The following is a 26,755-nucleotide window of genomic DNA, read 5'->3' on the forward strand; positions in this document are numbered from 1 at the left end:
TATCCAGGGATGATGGCTGGCATATCCAGGGATGATGGCTGGCATATCCAGGGATGATGGCTGGCATATCCAGGGATGATGGCTGGCATATCCAGGGATGATGGCTGGCATATCCAGGGATGATGGCTGGCATATCCAGGGATGATGGCTGGCATATCCAGGGATGATGGCTGGCATATCCAGGGATGATGGCTGGCATATCCAGGGATGATGGCTGGCATATCCAGGGATGATGGCTGGCATATCCAGGGATGATGGCTGGCATATCCAGGGATGATGGCTGGCATATCCAGGGATCCCTGTATATAACCTCTATCATCCGTGTATACACCATTAGGATCTGCTCGCCGTGACGCACGAGTTTTGAGGCTAAACAATAAATAAATGGGACAGGCATTGGGGACACCATGGACCAATAAGCTGCCTGAAATACCGGTATATGGCAGAACATGCATGCCGAGCCGCTCAGAACGGACAGGCGAAAGGCAGTGACATCATCGCGCCCGTCTGCGCTGAGCTGTGAGCGGCAAGCGTTCTGTAGTGAATACTAGAGCAGGGAACGGACGTTCCCCTGCTCTACAATGGGATTCAACTATATCTGCATACTGAGGACCCAGATACAGTTCAAACTGGGACAAAAAAAAAATAACTGACCTCAGTTATCTGCGCTGACTTTCGGTTTTGTTTTCTTTCTGATTAATTGACCAGTCCTTTCTACGTCACGTGGTCTAAGGTGAAGGAGGTGGTATTGGTATACATTACCATAGTATATTATTAGATCATATTATAAGGTGTAGGATGGGTCAGTGGTGTTCTTGGGCAAGTATGCCCATATATTAATTTTGTTTAAAAATATAAAAGGTTTCTTTTGTTTTTGTAAAGAGCTGCAAATCCGCTGGTTCTTCACCTAGCCATAGTGTAATTCTGTGTTCCTGCAGCTTCCACTAGGGAGAGCTCACTGCATAGGAATTTTTACAGCGCTCATTTAGCTCAATAATAAATTCATATGCAGTCAGCTCCACCTAGTGGTGGCAGAAAGAATATAAGTTTTAACGGGATTCTTCTTTCTGAATTTCTAAAATGTAACTATTTTGACAGGAGATATAATAGTTTTTCATTTTTCCATTAGTCTGCAGAAAACTGAGAAAGTTCCCATTGTAATCCAACATTAAATCTCGCACAGAAGAGCGTCCTTACCGCATATTTTATGAACGACCTCTCTGTGCTTTGGTAGCTGCACAACATTACACTCCTTGATCAGCTTAGTAATCAGGGTCAGTAAACTGAACAGTAATCGGTCTGCTGCCTTTTCTTCTGTCTCGTCCATTATCTGCAATAGACAAATACATTATGTGTACAGTGATAACTATAGTTTCTGAATGTGGAGACCTTAAAAGATACTTACATCCTCAAAGTGAATAGGGTTAATCTCATTTTCAATTTTCGGAAGAACAGCTTTAAGTCTTCGCTCAAATTCAACCCCTTCAACTTCAACAAACAATCCACAGGTCAGAGCACCCAACCGCTTGTGTGAGGACTAAGGGGAAAAAAGATACAAAACTTTATCCTCCGAGTAAAGCGGACATATAAAACGTATTTATTACAGGTCAAATATAACAATGCGATGCAGAAAAACGGAAAACAAATGTGGTTTATTACAGACATTTACTGTAATAATATTACTTGATAGCACATGGGCTTATAGCACGGCTACTGACTATTCAGGCTGCCACACAGCCACCTACATAGATTACAAAAACATAGCATACCCCAACCCACATCATCCACATGACATGTGACTTCGGGTGGGTGCTCTACTGGAGGGAATACATGTCCTTCACTGGAACATGGGTGGAGCTAGAGTAGAGTGGGCGGAGCTATGAATATTCCAGACTGTCAGGGGTGCCCGAGCTCTGCAGGTAAGTTTTTAGAAGGCCTCACTTAAGCAAATGAGTGACTGACTGCTGAAATCAGAATGTCTGTCACTAGATTATGCTGCCCGCAGCGAGAGCAGCATAATTTAATTGACAGGTACCCTTTAACCCCTTCCCGCCGCAGCCATTTTTTGATTTTTGATTTTAGTTTTTCACTCTCCGCCTTCCAAGGGCCAGAACGCTTTTATTTCCATCAATAGAGCGGTGTGAGGGCTTATCTTTTGCGGGAGGACTTGTAGTTTCTATCGGTAGCATTTAAAGGACCATATAATGTACTTGGAAACTGAAAAAAGATTCAATTTTTTTTTGGGTTTCGTTTTTACGGCTTCCACCGTGCGGTAAAAACGACAAACTTTATTCTGCGGCTCAATACGATTAAGGTGATACCAAATTTATATAGCTTTTTTTATATATTTTAACTACTTTAAAAGAAAAAACATTTTGTTAAAAAAACAAATTTGATTTGTGTCGCCATATTCTGAGAGCCATAACTTTTTTTTATTTTTTGACTGATTAGCTGTCATACCGCTCAATTTTTTGCGGGACTACCTGTAGTTTTTATTAGTATTATTTTTTGTTACATTTTTTTTTTTAGCACTTATTACATTTTTTTGGGCAGCCAAGTTGACCTTTTGGTGTTTTAAATGTTTTATTTTTTACGGCGTTCACCGTGTGCTTTAAATAATGCTATAATTTAATAGTTCAGACTTTTACGGACAAAGCGATACCAATTTTGTTAACTTTTTTATTTTTTACATTAATTTAGAGGGAAAAGGGGTGTTTTTTTAACACATTTTTTTTTTAAAAATTTTTCCCACGACACGTCGTTTTGCGGGAAGGGGTTAAGCGAACGACACTTCTTGGGCTAAAACAATATCAAGTGAATGTTTACTGTAAATTCGGTAGCCATGATCAACCCCTGGTTCTGTAGTCACACAGATGTAAAAGTCATGAAGGTTTAAACTGTGACTACCTTTTCATTATTGAGCCATTGTGTAGCCAGTGAGAACATCAAGCCCTTCTGCTGATCATTGGCTTTTCCAAGAAGGGTTTTTGCTGCCAAGGCGGCCATTTTCTTACACTTTGTTGAATCATCATTCACCATCAGCAAAGCAAGTGGCACAAACATAAGTCCACAGTATAGATTAAGTATTGCCTGAGGAAAGGGAAGACGGAAAAAAGATTAAGAAAACAAATGGTTTTGTGGACGACATTGATGCTATTAAGCTTCGTTCACAACTGCGTTGGGGTCCAGTTCGGACGTTCCGTCTGAGGTTTTCGTCAGAACGGGACCCTGAACAGACACAAACGGAAACCAGAGGTTTCCGTTACCATCACTATTGATTTCAATGGTGACGGATCTGGTGCCCATGGTTTCCATTGGTGTCTGTTGTGCACCAGACCCGCCGTTTTGCCGGGAGCAAAAGCGTAGTCGACTAACTGTGCCTTACCTGTGTGAGAAACGTTATACTCAGCCATTGTTTGCTCAGGAACTTAAATATGTGACTTGAGTGTACGTTGCGGCATGTGCTTTAGAGGGGTTGTTCTGTTACAGCAAATGAATGATATTTTTGTATAATTATAAGTTATAAAATTTTCCAAAATACTTTCTAGATTATGCTTCATGGTTTTAAAGATCTCTGCTTGTCATTCAGTAGGAATATTCATTGTATACTTGTGGATAAAAACGAGATGGACACAAAGGTGCTGGAATCGTTGAGACCGCTCTGATACACAAACTGTAACGAGCCGTGCACCTGTGTGTCCATCACATGACCATGGACAGAGTTTCATCCACTGGAAGTAAAACATGAATTCTCCTACTGAAGAATAACAAGCAGAGATCTTGAAAACCATTAGAAATTAATACAGAAAGCATATTGGCAAATTGTATAACTTTTCATTATATAAAAAAACAACATTAATTTGCTGAAACCAGAATACCACTGGAAAATTACATGAAATCTAATTTACTTACCAGTGGGAAAGTTTGGAACAGATAAGCGATCATTTCCAAGGCAGACTCTCTCCCAGTTTCATATTCATAGCTGCAAAAGGGCAGAAACAAACATGTTTGTAAAGGGATAGAAAGAAGATTCTAAATCCAGCCATAACATATAAAAGATGGTAAATGTACAGTGTCTTATAATATAGTATTAATGCCCCGCTAGAAGCTTTACGCAGAAGTTTTTACTTGTAAAAAAAAAAAAATGGACAATAAACAATAAGGCCTCATGCACATGACCGTAGCCATGTACACGGACGTGATTTTCGGGTCGGCTGGGGGCGGATTGACACCCGCAAGCCGCCCGCAAATCGCGGGCCGTGCAAATGGCCAGGTCCATTATTTGCCATGAGCCTTGGTCCAGGCTCCTGGGCCATGTACGGACCGTGGAAACCACGGTCGTGTGCATGGCCCCATAGGAATGAATGGGGCCGCAATTCTCCCGTGGATTTTCGGGGGAATTGCGGCCGCAAAAGCACGTTCGTGTGCATGGGGCCTAAATGTAATTTTAGCAGTAGCATTATCACCAATCCTATTATTCACACCTATTTTATATGATTGAAATGCTAAAGCAAACACATACTCATCCCCCATCTACCACCATAAAACACAGAAACGAGAGATGCCGTGTACACTAAACAGACATTGTGCACATTTTATCTGCACAATCCTATTTGTGCCCATTTAGCAATGTTTCCCTGTTGCATAATAAACCAGTTATAAGGAGCACAATAAACCTATGAGCTCTGCAATATGAGATAAAAGGAAATAAACATACCTTAACTGTGCAATTATAAACTCCAAGTTGTGTCGGAGATTTTCTCCAAGTGGATAGTCTAGCAAATACTTTAGGTATATCTGGAAGGACAATGGAAAGAGGATTTATTTGTAGCAGATTTCCAGCAACAGCATATTAGGGGCTGTTCACATATGCACGGCATCCGCTTCAGTTTACCTCCGACGTGTTGAACAACAGCCGGGGGCAAACTGATGCTAGAACGGATCCCATAGCTTTCTATGGGATCTGTTCTGGCAAAGGGGACATCCGTTGTGGCGCCGGACCTCCCTGGGAGCCGGATCCAAAAACGTTACATGCAGCGTTTTTAATTCCGGCTCCCAGGGATGTCCTGCTCCGTATGCCATTTATTTAATGGGGGCCGGATGTACGCCGGGTGCTGCCGCAACCACCTTCCGGCAGTTGGATGTGAGATAGGAGCGGAATTCCCAGCCATAGCATGGCCGGGGATTCCGCTCCAGAGCCCCTGACGACTACCCTTCTACCCACCCCGGATTCAGCGGAACAGTCCCTGATTCCTGGCGGTGTCCAGCTGCTCAGTGTGGCGGGGGGTATGTCCCGCTGTCAACTGTGTTTGCGTCCTCAGGACGCAGACACAGTTGAACTTAATACTGAAGCATGGAACGATCAGGTCCCTGCTTCAGAATGAGTTCAGAGCTGAGGAGCAGAGTGAGCTCCTCCGCTCGCCGAGAATACCCCGGGCACAGTGCTGTGCTCGGGGAAGCCCTTGACAGGCTAGAGGGAGCCCTGAAGCTCCCTCTAGCAGAGGAATCCACGGTCAGAGCATTGCTGACGCTGTGGCTGGGGATTCCCTCACGGAGGACCCCCTGACTCCACTGTCTAATGGTGACGGAAACGGAAGCTGTGGTTTCAGTTTGACTTTCCGTTGCGGGGTCCACCCGATGGAAAACTGCAACGGACCGGAAAGCCAACGCTGATGTGAACAGGCCCTGACATATGCGAAAGCACTGTATTTGGGTTTTAATGTGGTACAACACTCACCTGACGACACTGAACTCTGACCGGGTCACTCTGGGCCGTGACTGATAATTTTGCTACTTTCTTCATCACCTCATCCATCTCAGGAACAATAAGCTTTCTAGATACTATAGCCTTTAGAGTAGACAAAAAGAAGATCTCAGTATACTCTGTCTTGCTTGGAAAAGTTTTTGAAAAAAATTTGTGTATAAAATCTGCCAAACAAACCCTCCAACAAACGCCACTTCAACATTCCCTATACTATTTGAAACACAAATCTGGATGGGATGAGACTTTAGACCTGTCCTGATATTGCCTCTTTTCTTATATCGGCCCTGCTGGGGGGAGGGGGGGGGGGTGTAGTAATATTACAAGGCATAAAAATGAAATAGCAAAATGGCCAGTCCAACTCGGATTTCTCTATTCAACTCACTGGAAAGCGAAGACGACCTTGGAATCAACATTGTATGTATAACAAGTTATTGCTTACATATGATTATGGATAAAAAGCGACAGATATTTCGGCACTATTGCAATTTGCTTGAAGTGAATCTCCACTTGGAGTCCTCTTTATTGAATACATCTTACAAAGGCATACAAACCAATTTCGTAACATGTTGTTATACAACACATTCTCATGTAAGCATTTTGGTGTGCCTGCAGAACTGCCATTTATTGTAGCTTTTAGGCTTTGTTCACATCTGCATCGTGGCTTCATAATGGTAGTCACGACACAGTGCCAAATTCATTGTACAACAGATGCCAGTGGCGCCCATTGGAGCCCATTGATTTATAATGGTGTCCATTGGGTTCCGTCTGTCGTTTCGACAGAAAAAATAACGCTGCATGTAGTGCTATCTTACCGTCAAACTTGACGGTACCGGATGCAGTCTAGACATGCAGGTTATTATTGGATTGCTCTCCTAGCTAAAGGCAGCAATGCAGATAGTAACCTTAGATTAGCAAATTACTATGAACATTAAATGTATTGCAAAGGGAGTGACTTACTTTTAACAATCCAAAAGCTGTGGCCTGACGTGATGAATCGTAAAGATCCTCCTCGGCATATCCAAGTAGGACTTGTAGCTGCTTCTCCGTGATGGTTCCCTTCATCTGTCGAACGAGTATGGTAACGCACTGCACAGAAAACAGGACTATATTACAGGAACAGGACAGACCCCCAACTAACAATTGAGTTTCATGTAATTGTGGCAGGTTAAATGAAAAAATACATTGTGTAGTCCTGTCACTTTCCCAGCGAATATGACAGCAATCATCTCATCTAAAGCTAGAAGAAGCCCCATCTTTTTCCCATAGTTTATAACAGTGCTGCCCACTGTTCCTACATCAGATAAAAAAGGGTCATGTGCCCTAGTTTCTACCACAAGTTTTAGGTATAAACTCCTAGCCTGATCCTCCCCCTCTCCACATCCCCACCCACGTAGCCACTCTCATTAGCAACATTTTAACAGGGTGTATGTGTACTCCATGGGTTAACATTATGTAATCAGGATTTAAGTCAGTATAGATCCCCTTTAGAAAGGAAAAACAAAACCATTGTATTCAGTGGTATTATTTCACAATGCATCAGTTTGACTTAATATAACAATGCGAACTTGTTGCAAATGTTCAGTAACACCAAAATTATAGTAAATCTTTTCTATGAACTAATTCAGACAAGATGGTTGATAAAATGTTCTACTTAAAGAGGTATTCTGTTTTTTGTCATTTTGAATTTATTTTATGGAATAGGAAATCCTACAATTTTGTAATCTACGTTAATTTGAAAATTCGTGGATAGAAACTTTGCACAGTGGATAGAGGAGGTTTTCATCACGTACCTTAAAACAACTCACTACCAGGTGGAAATTCTTCCCTCTGGCTACTCCTGCTTTAGCATAATCTTTTAGCAAAATGAATAGTTGTTTAATCAGCCGCACAGTGTTCTCCTGGACAGAGGGTAAAGGAAACTTCAGCATCCAGATGATAGACTGCAAAGCACCCGTGATAACCTGCAGAGAAAACAATGCTTGTTCATTTACTCAACTGTATACAGCGGAATACAAAGCTAGAAAAAGTCTACAGGTTTACAGAAATAAATTACACTTTTCTATAGGCAAGGCGATTCATCCACTAATTTATGTGGGAACTATCGAGAATGTGGGATTTTAACATGCCCGATTCTTTGTTCTCACGCGAGATAAGCCACTGCCTGAGGAGTCCGGAAGTGGCTTATTCCCCTTCCCCCATTAAGTACACAAGCACACTCGGATGATAGTGGTGTTGAGGCTATTCTAGGGAAAATCATTGCATTTTTTTTCTAATAAAAAACATTACTGTAAATTACAAACTGTCTAATGCCCATACTTCTGCTTCTAGTTTCATTGTACTCTAATAAATTATGTAAGGAAGCTATAGGCTACACCATAAAGAGGCTCTGTAACCACATTATAAGTGGCCTATATTGTACATAATCTGATTGGCGCTGTAATGTAGATTACAGCAGTGGTTTTTTATTTAGAAAAACGATCACTTTTGATGAAGTTATGACCTATTTTAGATTTATGCTAATGACTTTCTTAATAGACAACTGGGCATGTTTTACTATATTACCAAGTGGGCATTGTAGATAGAAGTGTATGACGCTGACCAATCAGCGTCATACACTTCTCCCCATTCATTTACACTGCACTAGCGATATAGTTATATCGCTATGTGCAGCCACATAAACACACTATAACGTTACTGCAGTGTCCGGACAATGAAAATACATTACCTCCAGCCAGGACGTGATGTGTATTCAGAATCCTGACACGTCTCTGCACTTCCCTGTGATTTACAACACAGCAGGCTTAGTCTCGCGAGATTACACTGTAAGCTGTCATTTACAGCGAGAGTTGTCCATTGAGAAACTTATTAGCATAAAACTAATATAGGTCATAACTGATCGTTTTTCTAAATAAAAAACACTGCTGTAATCTACATTACAGCGCCAATCATCATGTACAATATAGGCCACTTATAATATGGTGACAGAGCCTCTTTAACGCTATAGGTTAAGTGATTTTTTTTGTTTTTTGTTTTAAAGGCTAGATACATTTTTTCCAACTAGTTTTTTGTATTCCTCAAATGCATTTAAAATAAAAACTTTGCATATAGCCTTATAAACACATGTACAGTCTCAAGGGCTGCTGTGCAAAACTTGCTGTCTCCATGGTTAGTTACAAACTACAAAAGAACTAATTCATTAGTGCTTGCACCATCCTCTACTGTGTTAACAAGAAGGAGGCGGCAGAGAGAGTGGAATTTTCCTTATAAATAGACAAGACATAAATCACAGAAGTAAAATTACTAACCTGTATATCCATGGACTGCAAGCAGCCTATCAGCATCTGTAGAAAGGGATCCAGCATTTCCAAGGCATGTTCCTCAGAAGAGTTAACTTTGGATTTTCTCAAGCTCACGTGCAGCAGCTGAATCATAAGAACAAATACAAAAAAAGACAAAAGGCACATTGACATATAATAGACTAAAGAAACGGACTAGTAAAAATCAAATCAATCCCTACCTCCCAGGTGGTGTACAACCAGGTGTGATAATACAATCTACAATGTGTACAGCAGGGATGCACAACCTGCGTCCCACGCGATCATTCCGTGCAGCTCCCAACAATCAGAAGACAGACAAACCTGTGTCCCGATCGTCCAAAAAAAAACATGCTGTCAAAAGACAGCCGCAACACTTTGATGCAGAGAACCGAGTACCATCATCAGACAGCAGCTCCATTGTCTCCTCCTTGTAATGGCCATAGATCAAGGCAGGAATGACACCCTCTAGTGCCTGATCACATGTATCTTCCATGTCAGAGAGGAGTGTGACAAAGAGCATCATGTTGCGTGGCAGCAGGGACAGATAAGTATGAATGGCAGACTCTGTGGCTGGTACTGTTCTGGGGGCACCGGATACAGGATATACCATAAATGTCTAATAGGTTCAGCACTCTAGGGGAAAGACAATGAGGTGGAAAGGTAGCCACGCATGCATGTGGCTCTCTCCATTGTTGATTAGGTAAATCCCATACACTACCATGCAGTTAGGCGCATGCATGTGCAGCCACCTTAACTCCACTGGAGAGCCAAACAGGGGAGCCCCATTCTTCCGATAGGTGGGAGTCCAGGATATACATATATAGCATATACTGTATAAATGTCTCAGATAGATTTACCACTAACAAGGGCCACAATAAAACTTAAGGGGTAATCCTGACAATGTGGCCCTTGGAGCACAAAAGATTATGCTCCCCTGTTCTAAAGGGTGATCTTTTAGAACATAGGCCAAAATCCTACTGTAAAAGAATGGCTACATTCTAAAACGCAAGCCATAAAGGGAGGAAGTCAGCAAATTTGATAAGGTGCTAACAGTGCTAAAGTGGTCTTAGCAGTTCAAGCAGTGGGTGAGCAGTTCAAATATCCTAATTTTAGCACTCATAATGTAAGGTAACCTGAGAAAATTATGTTTTATTCAAGCTTGGGTTGTATGCTTATGGAGCCTAAAGGGCCCGGCAGCCATTCATTCTTTAGTGCTTTTGATTGACGTCTCCTGGAAAGGACGTGGGATGATGCAGGAGACATGACTCAAGAGCGGAGGGGAGGGGTTGCTGCTTATAAACCAGGGCGCTGGACTGTAGAATGAAAGCCTGCGAGACTTTTTAGGCTTCATTAGCAGTGTATGTGTACGTGTGCGTGTAAAACGTCATTTTTCCAGGTATGCCAACATTATCAGAGCAAACATGGGGATCTTTGAACTGCTTTCCCCAAGACCTTGTTAGGGTTGTTAATACCGGAGTGACAAAATTGCTGACATACGCCCTATAAAAGTAAACAGATAAAACATATTAGTATTCCTATAGTAGTGAAGTATAAACATCAAAGAGATCAAACAATTAGTAAACATTGCTATAGCTAACCTGAAGTCCAGTGTCTACAAGAATATGCATATTAGTCTTGGTGCTAACAGCAGCTTTCATACCACCACGTGGAGGAGGTGGTGTGATTAACAAACAGCTCTTTGGTTGGAGTCGAGGATCTGGAGGAGGCATTTCTGAGTTTTTCTTCCTGAAAGTACAGCCCCAAAGTTCTGGTTACAAAACAAAATAATGTTTATACAATGTTCATATTACAGTCCTTTCCTGTCCAGCGTGTTTTGACTATAACCTTCTGCAATGGTCAGACTATCTAGATGTAGAAGCATAAAAAGTCTCCATTGACGAGGGCCCGTTTTTTCCCAAGAGATAGTAACAATTATTGCCTAGTCTATAGATACAATTAATTTTAAGCAATAATTTTTAAGTTTAACAGTATGTAAGGCTGAGAATACATACATGTTCACCCTCTTCAGCCTATTCACCTGCAATGTTGAGGGGAGGGCAAAACCCCCAATGAAGCAGAACTAAAAAATTCCTTGCCGACTCCAAATCTGGCAATCAGAATGACACACCTAGTAATCTAGTACTTATAACCTGTAATATTATTACACTCCAGAAAGGCATCCAGGCCCCTTTTAACCCTTTCACTGCCAATATTTTTTGGACATTTTGCACCTCTGGTTCCCAGGAAAATTTTGACATGTAAAAATAAAACTTAAATAACAAAATAAAAAAATTATACTGAAGCCCATAGCAATACATTTTCTAAAGGTAAATAGCTGGCACATTGATACAAAATTGCATGGCAGTGCCTGTGTATAAAGTGCTGAGCTTGTGCTCTCAAAAGCACAAACAGAGGCCATGCAATATCTAGCCATCATCCACAAATGTGTCAAAAATAAATACTGCCCACAGCAAACCGCTGCTATGCTACCCAAGTCTACTTTTTTGAGAGCGCATACATCTTTATTTACACACAACCACTTTTACGCAACTTTGCATCAAACAGTAGTTATAAGCATAAATTGCATGAAGGTTTAACTTCTGACTAAAATGCATATTCGAAGCAGATCTCTTATGTAAACAATATATACTGCAAAAAAGATGTGAAGAGTTAATACATGCCACACGTCTACAGTTACAGGAGCGTGTGTTAAAGAACCGCCAATACCTCAGGAACGAACCAAACAATTATTTTATGCAAATTAATGTGTGGATTATAGAGGCATTTCATTTTCGATCCCACTATACACGCACTAAAGCAATGTTCACACGTCAAAGAATGTTATTTGCCACAATTTAATAAAAAGAAAATTGTGGAAAAACCGCTACATTTTGCTGTGATTCTGTGAAAATCGCGGCAAAAAACAAATTGACCACAACGCGTGCCCAACCCGAATCTTTCACAAAGCGCTAAACCTCCCCAATTGCTTAACCCCTATAAATTTCCTAAGTGCAGACAACCTGGTGATTACAGTTGTCTAGACGTGCTATTGGCACACATGTCCCCTTTCACAAAACGTTGTGACAAACCGGAATTAAAAAACAAAATAAAAAAAATAATTAAAACCTACCTTTGTGCCTAAAAATCAAATAGAAGCAAAGGTTTAGACACAAAAACCATGTAAAAATAATAGATCAAGGTGTGTAAAGGTCATATATATACACAGTGAAGGAAATAAGTATTTGATCCCTTGCTGATATTGTAAGTTTGCCCACTGTCAAAGTCATGAACAGTCTAGAATTTTTAGGCTAGGTTAATTTTACCAGTGAGAGATAGATTATATATAAAAAAAAAAAAAGAAAATCACATTGTCAAAATGATATATATTTATTTGCATTGTGCACAGAGAAATAAGTATTTGATCCCCTACCAACTATTAAGAGTTCAGCCTCCTCCAGACCAGTTACACGCTCCAAATCAACTTGGTGCCTGCATTAAAGACAGCTGTCTTACATGGTCACCTGTATAAAAGACTCCTGTCCACAGACTCCATTAATCAGTCTGACTCTAACCTCTACAACATGGGCAAGACCAAAGAGCTTTCTAAGGATGTCAGGGACAAGATCATAGACCTGCACAAGGCTGGAATGGGCTACAAAACCATAAGTAAGACGCTGGGTGAGAAGGAGACAACTGTTGTGCAATAGTAAGAAAATGGAAGACATACAAAATGACTGTCAATCGACTTCGATCTGGGGCTCCATGCAAAATCTCACCTCGTGGGGTATCCTTGATCCTGAGGAAGGTGAGAGCTCAGCCGAAAACTACACGGGGGGAACTAGTTAATGATCTCAAGGCAGCTGGGACCACAGTCACCAAGAAAACCATTGGTAACACATTACGCCGTAATGGATTAAAATCCTGCAGTGCCCGCAAGGTCCCCCTGCTCAAGAAGGCACATGTACAGGCCCATCTGAAGTTTGCAAATGAACATCTGGATGATTCTGAGAGTGATTGGGAGAAGGTGCTGTGGTCAGATGAGACTAAAATTGAGCTCTTTGGCATTAACTCAATGCGCCGTGTTTGGAGGAAGAGAAATGCTGCCTATGACCCAAAGAACACCGTCCCCACTGTCAAGCATGGAGGTGGAAACATTATGTTTTGGGGGTGTTTCTCTGCTAAGGGCACAGGACTACTTCACTGCATCAATGGGAGAATGAATGGAGCCATGTACCGTCAAATCCTGAGTGACAACCTCCTTTCCTCCACCAGGACATTAAAAATGGCTCGTGGCTGGGTCTTCCAGCACGACAATGACCCGAAACATACAGCCAAGGCAACAAAGGAGTGGCTCAAAAAGAAGAACATTAAGGTCATGGAGTGGCCTAGCCAGTCTCCAGACCTTAACCCCATCGAAAACGTATGGAGGGAGCTGAAGATCCGAGTTGCCAAGCGACAGCCTCGAAATCTTAATGATTTACAGATGATCTGCAAAGAGGAGTGGGCCAAAATCCCATCTAACATGTGTGCAAACCTCATCATCAACTACAAAAAACGTCTGACTGCTGTGCTTGCCAACAAGGGTTTTGCCACCAAGTATTAAGTCTTGTTTGCCAAAGGGATCAAATACTTATTTCTATGTGCACAATGCAAATAAATATATATAATTTTGACAATGTGATTTTCTTTTTTTTTATATAATCTATCTCTCACTGGTAAAATTAACCTAGCCTAAAAATTCTAGACTGCTCATGTCTTTGACAGTGGGCAAACTTACAAAATCAGCAAGGGATCAAATACTTATTTCCTTCACTGTATATCTATATCATCTGCAACCAATTCAGAAATGTATTTGCAAAGTATGGCCAAGGGTGCCCCAGGACGTGACTAAAATGTCTCGTGTATCCATGAATGATGCAATAGAGGTGAAACAAACAAGTAGCCAACCATGCCCTGTACATTTTATAGGCTTGTACACAACAGTGCCGTTGACAAGCTGTTCATGCAGAAAGGAGTGCTAGAAGCGGGTTATTCACACTTTGAGTAGCAGAACTAGCTAAAAAAAAAAAAAAAGAAAAAACAAAGCCTGCACATATATATATATATATATATATATATATATATATATACACATATACATACATACATACAGTCCAGCAATAGATGAACACAGCACTCCACAATAGCAAGAAATCAGGCCATGTGCTCGTCACCAGGGGATGAATCAATTCCCCCTTTTTTTTTTTAAATAGAAGAAAGCATAGAACACAGTGACGGCACCAGGACTTCAAGGCAGATGAAAGCAAAGTGGATTTATTCACCTCAAAAAACAGCAGCAACGTTTCGGTTCAACAGGAACCTTTCTCAAGCCATGCTTATATATATATATATATATATGTACACATACATACATATATACACACAAAAAAAAAAATATTGCCCACCTTAGTATTTCAATTTTAAAGGCTTAATAAAAATAAAACCTACTTTTCTTTCTCAGTTAAGAGAGAAAGGTTTTCACTGATGAGGCCATAACTGAGTAGAAGGATGGACTGTGCGGTCATGCCTTCATTGGCTATTAAGCCAAAAACAATTCTGCGGAAAACTTCATGCACTTTACGGGCCAGTTTTAAACTCGTGGTTTTCTCCAATACCTGCACATTAAGAGAATTGCGAGAAGTCAGCTAAATGTTGAAATGCAGATATCTCCACTGTATATACCATGTTATCAGTTGGTGAACAACTATATACAACAAGCATTCTATAAAGTACACGTCATTTACCTCTTTCAAGGGAAGGATCAATTTTACGACATGATCCTTTCCAACAAACCGCGCGAGAAATTCATACGAGTCGTAGCTCTTGCTGCTTCGGGCTTCCATGACCTTAGAAACTATTCCTTTTACTTCTTTTTCCTCCGCGATGTCCCCAAACAGTTCATTATTAAAGATCTTTATACAGAAAATACAAATGAAATGATAAAGAACAAATCTAAATTTATTGCGCTCTTTTAAAATGTACATGGGGTGGCTTTCATATAAAGAGGAGCGTCCTGATGGGAAAACCTCTCAAAAGTCTATGCAGAAACCATATAAAGTCAACAGGGTTCAAGTTCATTACCTGGATCAGACATTCCATGCAACCATCCAGGTCTCCACTCTTCAGTCTGGTAGCAAGGTTTTTCAGCAATAGATTTACTGTAAACGTTAGCACGTGAACCTATAGGAAATAGCAAGTATTGTTAGTGATCATATAACATATAAATACTTGAATCACAAATATATATAAGTGCCGGTGCACCATGGCTTAGTGGAAACAATTGCATGCAATTACCTGATATCCCTTAACTAAGACATTCTGCATCTCTTTCAGTACATAGTGCAGATACCGAGGCCCGAGCGTTTCTAGAATCTTAATTAGAGTGTTTCTTGCAATGTCACGAATTTCCTGCATTCGGTGTCTCAGGAGAATACAGACCTTTAACAGGATGCTGAAATAAAAGTAAAAAGGGAATACCAGTGAAGTATTACAAAAGGCAAAAAATATCATAAAAAGTATGAAATATCAGCCCTGTAGATCAGTCTCTACAAAAACAAATGTATGGTGAATTTTATGGTATTCCTTAAAGAAATATTCTGGGGAAAAAGAAATCTCAGACTCCCAGTTTTACCAAGGTTACTGCTGCTCTTCTCCATCCGTACAGCCCTCACTAATCCCAGCGGCCCCAATTGTAACATATTTGCCTTGCTCTAGTACAGGGGGAAAAAGGGCACACAAAACGACACAAACAGACAACTCTGTGCTGATCTGAACGCCAAGTGCTGTGTCGGGCCATATCAAGGAAAATAGATGGCTGCCAAGAGCAGTAAGGGCAGTAAACAACACAAAAGTTTGAACAGCACATTCCAACAAAATGATATAAAATGTGTATGCAGGTGCAAGAAAATGTGTATGCAGGTGCACGAAAATGTGTATGCAGGTGCAAGAACACCTGTGACCTGGTTCCTGCACCTGCATACACATTTTATATCATTTAGTTGGAATGTGCTATTCAAATTTTTGTTGTTTATGTAATCCATATATGTGGGGATAGTGACTGCCTCCATTTGTTCTTCTTGCACTCCTCCCATTCTGCACTGGGTGATTTTAATTAGTTTAATGCTGGTTCCTACCATCCCCAGATATATATGTAGGCTTAGTCCCAGTTCTGGGTGTATGTGCAGCGTAGGTTCCCACCTTACAGAGGTCGCCTTGAAGTGGCAGGTGGGCAAACACTTTTTGATCAAAATGTGCACTAAGAACCTCTCTATTATAAGTAGATTTAGCAGTAATGCATATTTATTTATATTTAGCGGTTAGTGTTCGCAGTCTGCGGTCGCCATTCTTTTTCTGCTGTATATTTGCTGTCACAGGTGTTCTTGCACCTGCATACACATTCTATATCATTTTGCTGGAATGTGCTGTTAAAACTTGCATTGTAATGTAGATAACAGCGTTTTTTATTTTGAAAAACAATCAATTTCGAGCAAGTTATGAATAATATTAGATTTATGCTAATTAGTTTCTTAATAGACAACTGGGCGTTTTTTAACTTTTTACCAACTGGGCTTTGTAAAGAGAAGTGTATGACGCTGACCAATCAGCAGAAAAAGCGTGGTTGAATAGCAGCACACGTCTCCCAAATTTCAATCAATATGTTCTTTTATTGGTCAAACATCCAGTAAAAAATGGCAACGTTTCGACCCGTGACAAGTGGAGGGTATTTCTCAAGCCTCAAGACCAATCAGAGTCATACACTTCTCATCGTTCCAGCCCAGCTTCTTTCACTGCACACACAGCGTGATCTCGCGAGATCACGCTGTGCTGTCATTCACAGCGAGATCATGCTGTGCTGTGTGATTAAGTCCCACAGAAACTTTACCGAAGTGTCGGGAGTGTGAATAGACATCGCATCCTGGCTGAAGGAAATGTCTATTCACTCTCAAGACACTTCGGTTAAGTTAATGTTTGAGTAAGTGATAGCACAGCATGATCTCGCGAGATCACACTGTGCTGTCATTCACAGAGAGATCACGCTGTGTGTGCAGTGAAAGAAGCTGGGCTGGAACGATGAGAAGTGTATGACGCTGATTGGTCACTGATTAGTCAGCGCCATACGCTCCTCTGTACAACACCCAGTTGGTAAAAAGTTAAAAACGCCCAGTTGTCTATTAAGAAACTAATTAGCATAAATCTAAAATTGTTCATAACTTGCTAAAAAATGATCGTTTTTCAAAATAAAAGCCACTGTTATCTACATTACAGCGCCGATCAGATTATGCAGGCGATAGGGTACTTATAATCTGGTGACAGAGCCTCTTGAACTGAACATTACTTGGGTAGGTGGACCTCTATCATTTCTTGTGGAAGTGTCTGCATCAACTTGACTAATGCAAATGCTATTGGAACACGGACCACTTCGTCTTCATTAAGTACTTTGCTTTTCACCAATTTGTGCTCTTCCTCGCTTTTAATCTGTGAAATTAATAATTTAGTACATAAACAGAGCTGATAGAAGTATGGCAATGTAAATGTTTTAATAAACCGAAAAAAGATTAACTACCAAGGTTATGCAAAAGACTGAAAAACACTATATTCAGATAGAAATGAACACAACAAATGTATAACTAATAATCAAATAATACTATATAATTTATTTTAAATACACGTCAAATTTATTACCACATAAAGGACATTTTCAAACACGTTTGCACATTCAGGGATCATGGAGAAAGATTAAAGCAAATTTTGCCCCACGTAAATAAGTAACTGAATCAACCTTTGGAGTGTCTGCTATCAATATTAGGGTATGTGCACACACACTAATTACGTCCGTAATTGACGGACGTATTTCGGCCGCAAGTCCCGGACCGAACACAGTGCAGGGAGCCGGGCTCCTAGCATCATACTTATGTACGATGCTAGGAGTCTCTGCCTCGCTGCAAGACAACTGTCCTGTACTGAAAACATGATTACAGACGTAATTAGTGTGTGTGCACATACCCTTAAAGAGGCTCTGTCACCAGATTATCAAATCCCTATCTCCTATTGAATGTGATGGGCGCTGCAATATAGATAACAAAGTTTTTTTAGTTTTTTTTTAAAAACAATCATTTTTGCCCAAGTTATGAGCAATTTTATATTTATGCAAATGAGCTTTTCAATGGTCAACTGGTCGTGTTTTCTCGTATTTCCAACTGGGCATGTATTGTGTTTTTACCAACTGGGCATTGTGAATAGAAGTTTATGACGCTGGCGAATCAGCATCATACACTTCTTATCGTTCCCACCCAGCTTCTTTCACTGCAGAAATACAGCATGACGCCACCCACAGGTTCTTCAACCTTGTCGTCGGAAAAAGAAGATACATCGGCTCCAGGCATCCAAAAGGTTAATATGCTTGTCTCTAGGGAGTTTGCTATGCTTACCTGCACATGCCCTGCACTGTACTCTGACGCCTGGTGCTGATGTGTCTTCTCTCTTCCGACGCAAAGGTTGAAGGACCTGTGGGTGACGTCATCATTCCCAGCCAGCTTCTTTCACTGCAGACACCGTGTGACCTCACCCACAGGTCCTTCAACCTTGGCGTCGGAAAAGAGAAGACACATCCGCTCCAGGCGTCAGAGTACAGTTGAATTTGCAGCAGCATCACCATGTGCAGGTAAGCATAGCAAACTCCCTAGAGACGAGCATATTAACCTTTTGGATGCCTGGAGCCGATGTATCTTCTTTGTCCGACGACAAGGTTGAAGGACGTGTGGGTGACGTCACGCTGTATTTCTGCAGTGAAAGAAGCTGGGTGGGAACGATGAGAAGTGTATGATGCTGACTCGTCAGCGTCATACACTTCTATTCACAACTCCCAGTTGGTAAAAACACAATACACGCCCAGTTGGTAAAAACACAATACACGCCCAGTTGGAAATACGAGAAAACACACCCAGTTGTCCATTGAAAAGCTAATTTGCATAAATATAAAACTGCTCATAACTTGGGCAAAAATGAACGTTTTAAAAAAAACAACAAAAAAAACAAAAACAACTTTGCTGTTATCTACATTGCAGCGCCCATCACATTCAACAGGAGATAGGGATTTGATAATCTGGTGACAGAGCCTCCTTAAGCCTAGAAAAGTTACATATGCATAAAAAGTGTATATTGTTCATAGAAATGTAAAATAAAAGGGGATTTTCGTACTCCCTGTAAAATCTTTTTCTTGTTCTATTCATGGGGGGGGACACACAGCACCATGGGTATAGGAACTTGCCACTAGGAGCCTGACACAAGAAAGAAAGACATCTTGGCTTCGCCTAGGCAGGCTATACACTTTCCACATACAGACACAGTAGGCAAATACAAAAAACAAAACAACATGTCCACAGCCCTGGGGTGAGGAAAAACCAACCAAACAGCAACAACCACCGGTTCAGAGTGTGGAACAAATAAAAAAAATGAGGGCAGGAACTGTATTCCTCAATGAATACAATGAGAAAAAGATTTTGCGGCGAGTACAAAAAAATTATTTTCTTGTTTATATCATTGGGGACTCCGCACCATGGGACCATCTAAAGCAGTCCCAGAGGGTGGTAAGAAAATGAAAGGAAAAAGTACAGTCCTTTGACTTGCTTAAAGGGAATGTGACGCTAGGAAAAAAATTTATATTTTTTTTAGTTAAACAATTAGTGTATATGTGATTAAACATTGTTCTAATTGTTTTAATTTTTTTCACGAGTCAGGAAATATTATAAATTAGATTCTAATTTATAATATTTCCCAGTGCTGGTCACTAGATGGAGCAATTCCCAAAATTGCAGCATTGCATGTGGTAAAGCAACCACATTGCTTTATGCTGCAAAATTTGAGAAAACGCACTCGCTCTAGTGAGCTCTCAGAATCCCCCCCTCCTTTATCCTGGCTAGTGCCGGGAGAAACGAGGGGATTGAACGGTCAAACCTCCTACACTGTGTGTCGCCATTTTTTGAGCTAACACACAGTCTAGTAAGTTTACATACACTAGTAAACACACAGTAAAACACGAACATACATAGAAATCACTTACCTGCTCCTGCCGCCGCCGCTCCCTCCGGTCCGTCTGCTACCGCCGCTCCAAATGCACAAGTCCGGAAGCCGCGACCGGAAGTAGTAATCTTACTGTCCGGCCGCGACTTCCGGTCCACAGGAAAATGGCGCCGGACGTTGCACAGTTCGACTTGGACTGTGTGGGAGCGGCGCATGCGCCGTTCCCACACAGACGGCGTACAGCATAGTGGATGGAACGGGCCCCGTTCGCATTCACTATGGGACTGTATGTGCCGTATTCTATGTCTGTATGTGTCGTTAATCGACACATACAGAAATGGAAAAAAAAATGGCAGCCCCCATAGGGAAGAAAAAGTTAAAAAATAAAAAAAAAATTGAAAACACAAACACACAAATACATATTAAAGTTTTTAATAAAACACTAAAATCAAACTGATGTAAAAATTTTTTTTTTCGTGACACTGTTCCTTTAACGCAGTTGCCTGCAGCCCCTTGGCCCACACTGATACCAGAATAGGCCAAAGAATGAATCTGCTAAAATTCAGTGAAGGTGTGCACCGAAACCCAGGTAGCAGCCTTATAGACCTGAGCAACTAAAGCTAGATGCCTGACCGCCCAGGAGGCACCAACAGCGCTTGTAGAATGGGCTGCCCAAAGGGGAGGAACCTGACCCTTGGGCCGATAGGCTTCTTAAATCACAGACCGGATCCAATGCACGTCGTTAGCCTTGGACGCTGTCAATCACTTTTGTGGCCCTTCAGTAATGAGAGAGAGAATCTGAGCACAGCCAGATAGACGCGGATTCCTCTTGCCACATCGAAGCAATGCAAAGCCCATTCCCCCAGATGAGATGGGAAGGGGCAGAAGGAAAGGAAAACAATCTTCTCATTGATATAGAAGGCAAGAAGGCAAAGACGACCTTCGGGAGGTAGGATGGGAGAGGCCCGAACACCACCTTATCCCTATGGCTGACCAAAATGGGGTGTTGCAGGACAGGGCAGACAGTTCCGAAACCCGTCTGATGTAGGAGACGGACACTAGGAAAGCAACCTTCCAGGAAAGGAAACAAAGTGAAACGTGTTTCAAGGTTTCAAAAATAGTCACCTGAAGAGCCCCCAGGACCAAATTAAAATCCCAAGGCTCAGTAGGATGCAACCCTACATAAGCAACACGGAAGGAAACTACGCAGTTCACAACAAGAGAAATAATACTTCCATGTAAGATGTTACATCTTGGCTGATTAAGGTTTACTGACCTTCAAACATCGTCTGAATAACCAGTTCAGAGAGACCCCAGCCCTCAGAACCTTGGCTTTAACAACCACGCTGTTCAAGCCATCTGATGTTGGGTGGAACAGCAGACATTGGGAAAGGAGGTCGAGCCAAGTTGGAACACACCAAAATGTGTCTGCGAGCAGGATGACTGGGTCAGCGTGCCAAGCTTAGAGGGGCCAATTTTAGCACCACCAGAATCACGGGAAGGACATTCCTCTTGAGCACTGTAGGCAAAAGTGGAAGGGGAGGAAAGAGATACACGAGGTAGAACACAATCCACGTAGTGACCAGCGCGTCCACTGTGCTGGCCCTGTGATCCCTCCCCCTGGCCGCGTAGGTTGGAACCCTGTGGTTAAGACACGACGCGATCCATTTCTGGGGTGTCTCACTTCCTGCAAAATTGATGGAATACGCCTGGGTAAAGAGGCTCTCCCAGATCCAGTCTCTCTCGACGTAGAAAGTCTGCGGGGGGGGGGGGGGGCGTGGCCAGCAGGCAACATGAGCGGTCGCACTGAGTGAGAGCTCCGGCCGGTAACCCGTTATACCTGTGATCCTGCCAAAATCCTGAGACCGACAGACCCACGAAGTGGCACTGAGTCATGGCACCGATGGGTCCCGCGAAGGGTACGTTGGCGGCGGAGAAACTGAAGGACTTTGCCCGGGACAGTTCTCAAAATGGCGCCGCAGCGTCCCAGGCACAGAGATCCCGGCCACCACGAGGCCAGAGCACTAGCACGGCGCAACATGAGGAGACGGAGCCTGCGGCGGCGATGATCCTGCAGCAGGTATATGAACAACTGCTGCAGGCCATTACTGTATCCACGACTTCGCTGACAGGGAAGATAGAGGAAGTGAGGATTGATCTGGGACTGGTACGCCATGATGTGCAGAAGCTAAGGGAGCGGGTGAAGGACACAGAGCAAAGGATCTCTGCCATTGAAGATACTAATATACGCATTCCTGCAAGATTGTCGGCGGTGGAGGCTAAAGTGGAGATGTGGCAGCAGAAATGTGATGATCTGGAAAACCGCTCCCGCAGGAATAATGTCCGCATTATTGGCTTGCCGGAACGAGTAGAGGGAGCAACACCTGGCACCTTTATTGAGAGATGGTTCCGCACTACCTTCCCTGAGGCGCAATTCTCAGCAGCATTCGCGGTGGAACGCACACACAGAGTACCCACACGACCGCCGCAGCCAGGCATGCCACCAAGACCCTTATTAGCTCGTTTACTCAATTGGAAGGATCGGGATCAGATTCTGCAGATGGCTCGTTTACATCCCAATATCCAGTACGAGAATTCCAAAGTGATGTTGTTTCCAGATTTTTCGGCGGAGTTACAAAAAAAAGCGCGCCACATTTATTGCGGTGAAGCGGAAGATGCGGGATCTGAATATATCCTATTCCATGGCTTATCCGGCTCGTTTACACATTACTGAAGGAGGAAAGGCGGTTTTCTTTGGAGATCCGAGAGAAGCGGAGGAATGGCTATATATGCGACCGTCGGGATTGAAAATAGCCACGTGCGACTCGTCAGGTTGGCAGAGATACTGGAGGTCCAGTTATGCAGTACGGCTTTTCTTCTTTGTGAACGGACTGGCAGATTGGCGACTGAGCCAAGACATTCTGATTTGAATTCTTGAAGCCATGAGATGGGGTGGCCGACTACTGTCCGGTGTTTCTGGCTGAACGTATGAAGAGGTCTGATGGGGAATAGCGGGGGTAACTTGGGCTAATATAGTTGCTTTATTTCTGTGCAGGTTAAAAGTACCATCTTTATTGTATGCACAGATACCCCGAAACAGTCAGCCATGAAATAACAGCTACATTTAAGCCTTTACAGGTTGCTAAGTTTACCCATGGGCGGGGAACCATCTCATGGAAGTCCCCACAGAGGGAAGTTATGTTTTGTTGGATGAAAGTTACAATGCTTGCTAGATGTATTCGGCAATATACGAGATATATGCTAAAGATATATAGATTTCATCATACACAGGGGATATGGGAGGGAATCCTGGTCAAACATGTGCAGGTAGGCGTACATGGCTGATTTGAAAGTTATGTCCTGGAATATTAGAGGCATGGGCACTCCCCGTAAGAGAATAGCGGTGTTTCAACATGTGAGGGAATTTGGGCCGCATATTCTATGCCTCCAGGAGACGCATCTTGTGGCTGATACAGCACATCGTTTAAAAAAAACATGGGTTCAATGGGCGGAGCACTCGTGGCACACGACGTATTCTTGTGGGGTCTCTATTCTAGTTCATAGATCGGTAAGGTGGAATGGCACGCAGACGGTGCGAGACACAGAGGGGAGATACGTATTTACCCATGCATATATTGTGTCCCATTTGTGATAATAGGGATATATAATCCACCCCCAGCAAATTTGTCCATAATACAGTCAGCAGTTCACTTTGTTTCCCGCTACCCTGACGCTAAGGTAATATGTATGGGAGATTTTAATCTTCTGTTGAATCCGTCCCTTGATAAATTTGTACCTCGGGGTGGAGCTGGGGAATTGACCTCAACCTCCAACCTGCAAGGAATGACGGACGAGATGGGATGGGTGGAGATGTGGAGACAGACATCCTCAATCTATTGAATTTTCATGTTTTACTACTGCCAGGGGGCACTGTCTAGAATAAACTATGTGTTCGGATCGGTTTCACTGGGACCCAGGGCGACTGAGGTTGAATATGCCCCTCCTAGTGCCTCGGATCATGCGCCATTACAGGTGACGTTTCGTTTATATGATAGACAGGCTAGCAAACTCAATTGGAGGGTTCATCCATTCTGGTTGTCGCTGATAGGGACAAACGACCGAATTCCTGATCAGTTAACCCAATTTTTTTAAATCCATGGCGAGGAGACCGCCGCCCTTTTGAAGTGGGACACATTCAAGGCATACTTGAGGGGCTGTTTGCGGTCCACTATCTCCTTTATTAAAAAAACATCCAGGGCGGAGGAAGATAGATTGGCAGGGAAATGGAAGGACAGGGAACAGACATTTATAGAGGAGCCGACTGATGAGAACAGATTGCAATGGCAGCAGGCGGGCAGACTGTATCAGATACATCTCAAGGAGAAGGGGGAAAGGAAGTTGTTCTTCCTTAAACAAAATGCCTTTGAATTAGGAAATAAGTCTGGTAGATTATTGTCACACATAGTACATTCTAATCAATCCTCTCCTGCTATTCTGGAAATTTTAGATGAAGGGCATCAACCTATTCAGGACGCTGAGCAGATAGGGGATCGGTTCCGTAGATTCTATATGGATTTATATACATCCCAATGTGATTACTCGGAGGAGTAATTGAAGGAATATCTGGAGGGGATAGCATTTCCGCAGATATCAAGGGAACATAGGGATTATTTGGATGGTGCCATCAATCTGGAAGAATTACAGACGGCTGTGAAGGATCTAAATAGTGGGAAGGCGCCAGGGCCTGATGGGATCCCGCTGGAAGTGTATTCCCGATATTTGGATATCATTGGTCCTGAATTGCTCCAGATGTATACGGCAGCCTTTAAAATGGGGGAATTGCCTACTTCTTTATATGAAGCTACCATTATTATTTTGCTGAAGCCAGACAAGGATGCTTTGGAGTGTGGATCTTACAGATCTATCTCCCTGCTCAATCTAGACTACAAGATATTAACAAAAATTTTAGCGAACAGACTTAACCATATTATAACCTCAATCATACATGAGGACCAATCTGGCTTTATCCCGGGGAGGTCCACGTCTGGGAATATTCGTAGGGTTCAGGCGGTTTCACAAGTTGGGAGGCAGTTGAATAGGCAATGGGCGTTGGCGTCTCTCGACGCGGCAAAGGCCTTTGATTCGGTGGAATGGAGATACTTACACGCGGTTCTAACTAAATTTGGGTGCGGGCCTGAATTCTCCAAATGGATATCCATCCTATACAAACATCCTAGGGCGAATTTGTTAGTTAACGGGGTGGGTACGGCTTTATTTGATTTGAGCAGGGGCACTAGGCAGGGATGTCCACTATCTCCTCTTCTCTTTGCACTAGCCATAGAGCCCTTGGCCCTTCGCATACGCCAGGACCATATATTTAGGGGCGTGAATAATGGCAATAGGGAGAGTAGGATAGGATTATATGCAGACGATAGTGATTGTGAATTGTTTTGGTCAGTATTCGGGTCTGCTGATAAATTGGGCTAAATCGGCACTGATGCCTTTGTGGGAAGTGGATTGGCCAGATATATATTATAACCTTCCGGTAGTTAAGAGTTTTAAATATCTAGGCATTCACATCACTAAGCTTCCAGCGGAGTCTCATGACAAAAATATATACCCATTGGAGAACCTTTTTATAGAAAAATTTAAGGCATGGAAAACGCTGCCGTTGTCCGTGGCGGGACGGGTTGACTTAGTAAAGATGATCCTTTTACCAAAAGGATTGTATTTACTTGAACATGCGAATGGACCCATTCCGAGATATTTCTTTGATAGGTTTCACTCTCTTACGGCTAGCTTTGTTTGGGGGGACATCTCGAAGAAAAATTGCACTGGCTAAGCTACAGCGTCCATGGGATAGGGGGGGCATGGCACTACCTGATTTCTGCATCTTTTTGAGTGGTCAACTGCGATACTTGAAGGAGTGTATCAGCAAGGGGGAGGAATCCTTCTCCTATGCTTTCAGTCATGTGGCCGGTGTTGGAGAATCCAGCTTTGTTTAGAGGCAACCTGCTTCTGCTTCACAGACTAGCACATCAGGTGTGGAAGGCAGCAAAATTGGTGTGTAGCTTTGGGGCTATGGAGGAAGGAACGCCGCTGTGGGATAATCTCATGTTTTCACATTTACACATGTTGGAGGGATCTGAGTATTGGAAGGGAAATGGAGTCCAGTGTATGGGGGATGTGTAGGATGACAATGTGTTGCTATCATTTACCCAGATGATGGAGAAATTTGGATTAAATCGCACCCAGTTTTACAGGTATCTGCAATTAAGACATGAGCTGACTGAACAGTTCAAAATGCAATCCCCGTCTATTTCAAAATTCCCGCTGATAGGAGTGCTTAAGACACAGGGACCCAAGGGTATCATCTCAGCACTATACACCCATCTCCTAAATGCAAAAATTGAGACGCAAACGCTATCTGTGCAGATGGCATGGCAGGAGGTTATCCCCGGTATGTCAGAGGAGGACTGGATGGAAGCTCTGGAGTCTCCTTTGCTGGTATCTCCATCTGTTAATAATAGAATGACTCAACTGTACATTTTACACCAGTGCTACCTTACACCAACTACTTTACATCGCATGGGCAGGATGCCAAATTCTGAATGCC

General features: G+C 42.5%; 1 protein-coding gene across 1 annotated transcript in view; it reads right to left on the reverse strand.

The window, feature by feature from the left end:
* Positions 1-26,755, reverse strand: part of UTP20 (UTP20 small subunit processome component) — a 129,843-nt gene that overhangs the window by 13,873 nt on the left and 89,215 nt on the right. The window contains exons 42-56 of the mRNA XM_075856698.1: positions 17,456-17,595; positions 15,415-15,571; positions 15,202-15,300; positions 14,865-15,032; positions 14,569-14,735; positions 10,680-10,827; positions 9,070-9,186; positions 7,555-7,725; positions 6,722-6,850; positions 5,738-5,848; positions 4,718-4,797; positions 3,913-3,982; positions 2,908-3,090; positions 1,406-1,537; positions 1,198-1,330 (exon numbers count right to left, since the gene is read on the reverse strand). Coding sequence (XP_075712813.1) covers positions 1,198-1,330; positions 1,406-1,537; positions 2,908-3,090; positions 3,913-3,982; positions 4,718-4,797; positions 5,738-5,848; positions 6,722-6,850; positions 7,555-7,725; positions 9,070-9,186; positions 10,680-10,827; positions 14,569-14,735; positions 14,865-15,032; positions 15,202-15,300; positions 15,415-15,571; positions 17,456-17,595 — 2,005 coding nt within the window. The remainder of the gene's footprint in view (positions 1-1,197; positions 1,331-1,405; positions 1,538-2,907; positions 3,091-3,912; positions 3,983-4,717; positions 4,798-5,737; positions 5,849-6,721; positions 6,851-7,554; positions 7,726-9,069; positions 9,187-10,679; positions 10,828-14,568; positions 14,736-14,864; positions 15,033-15,201; positions 15,301-15,414; positions 15,572-17,455; positions 17,596-26,755) is intronic.

Source organism: Rhinoderma darwinii, chromosome 3, assembly GCF_050947455.1.
Source record: "Rhinoderma darwinii isolate aRhiDar2 chromosome 3, aRhiDar2.hap1, whole genome shotgun sequence".
Lineage (NCBI taxonomy): Eukaryota > Metazoa > Chordata > Amphibia > Anura > Rhinodermatidae > Rhinoderma > Rhinoderma darwinii.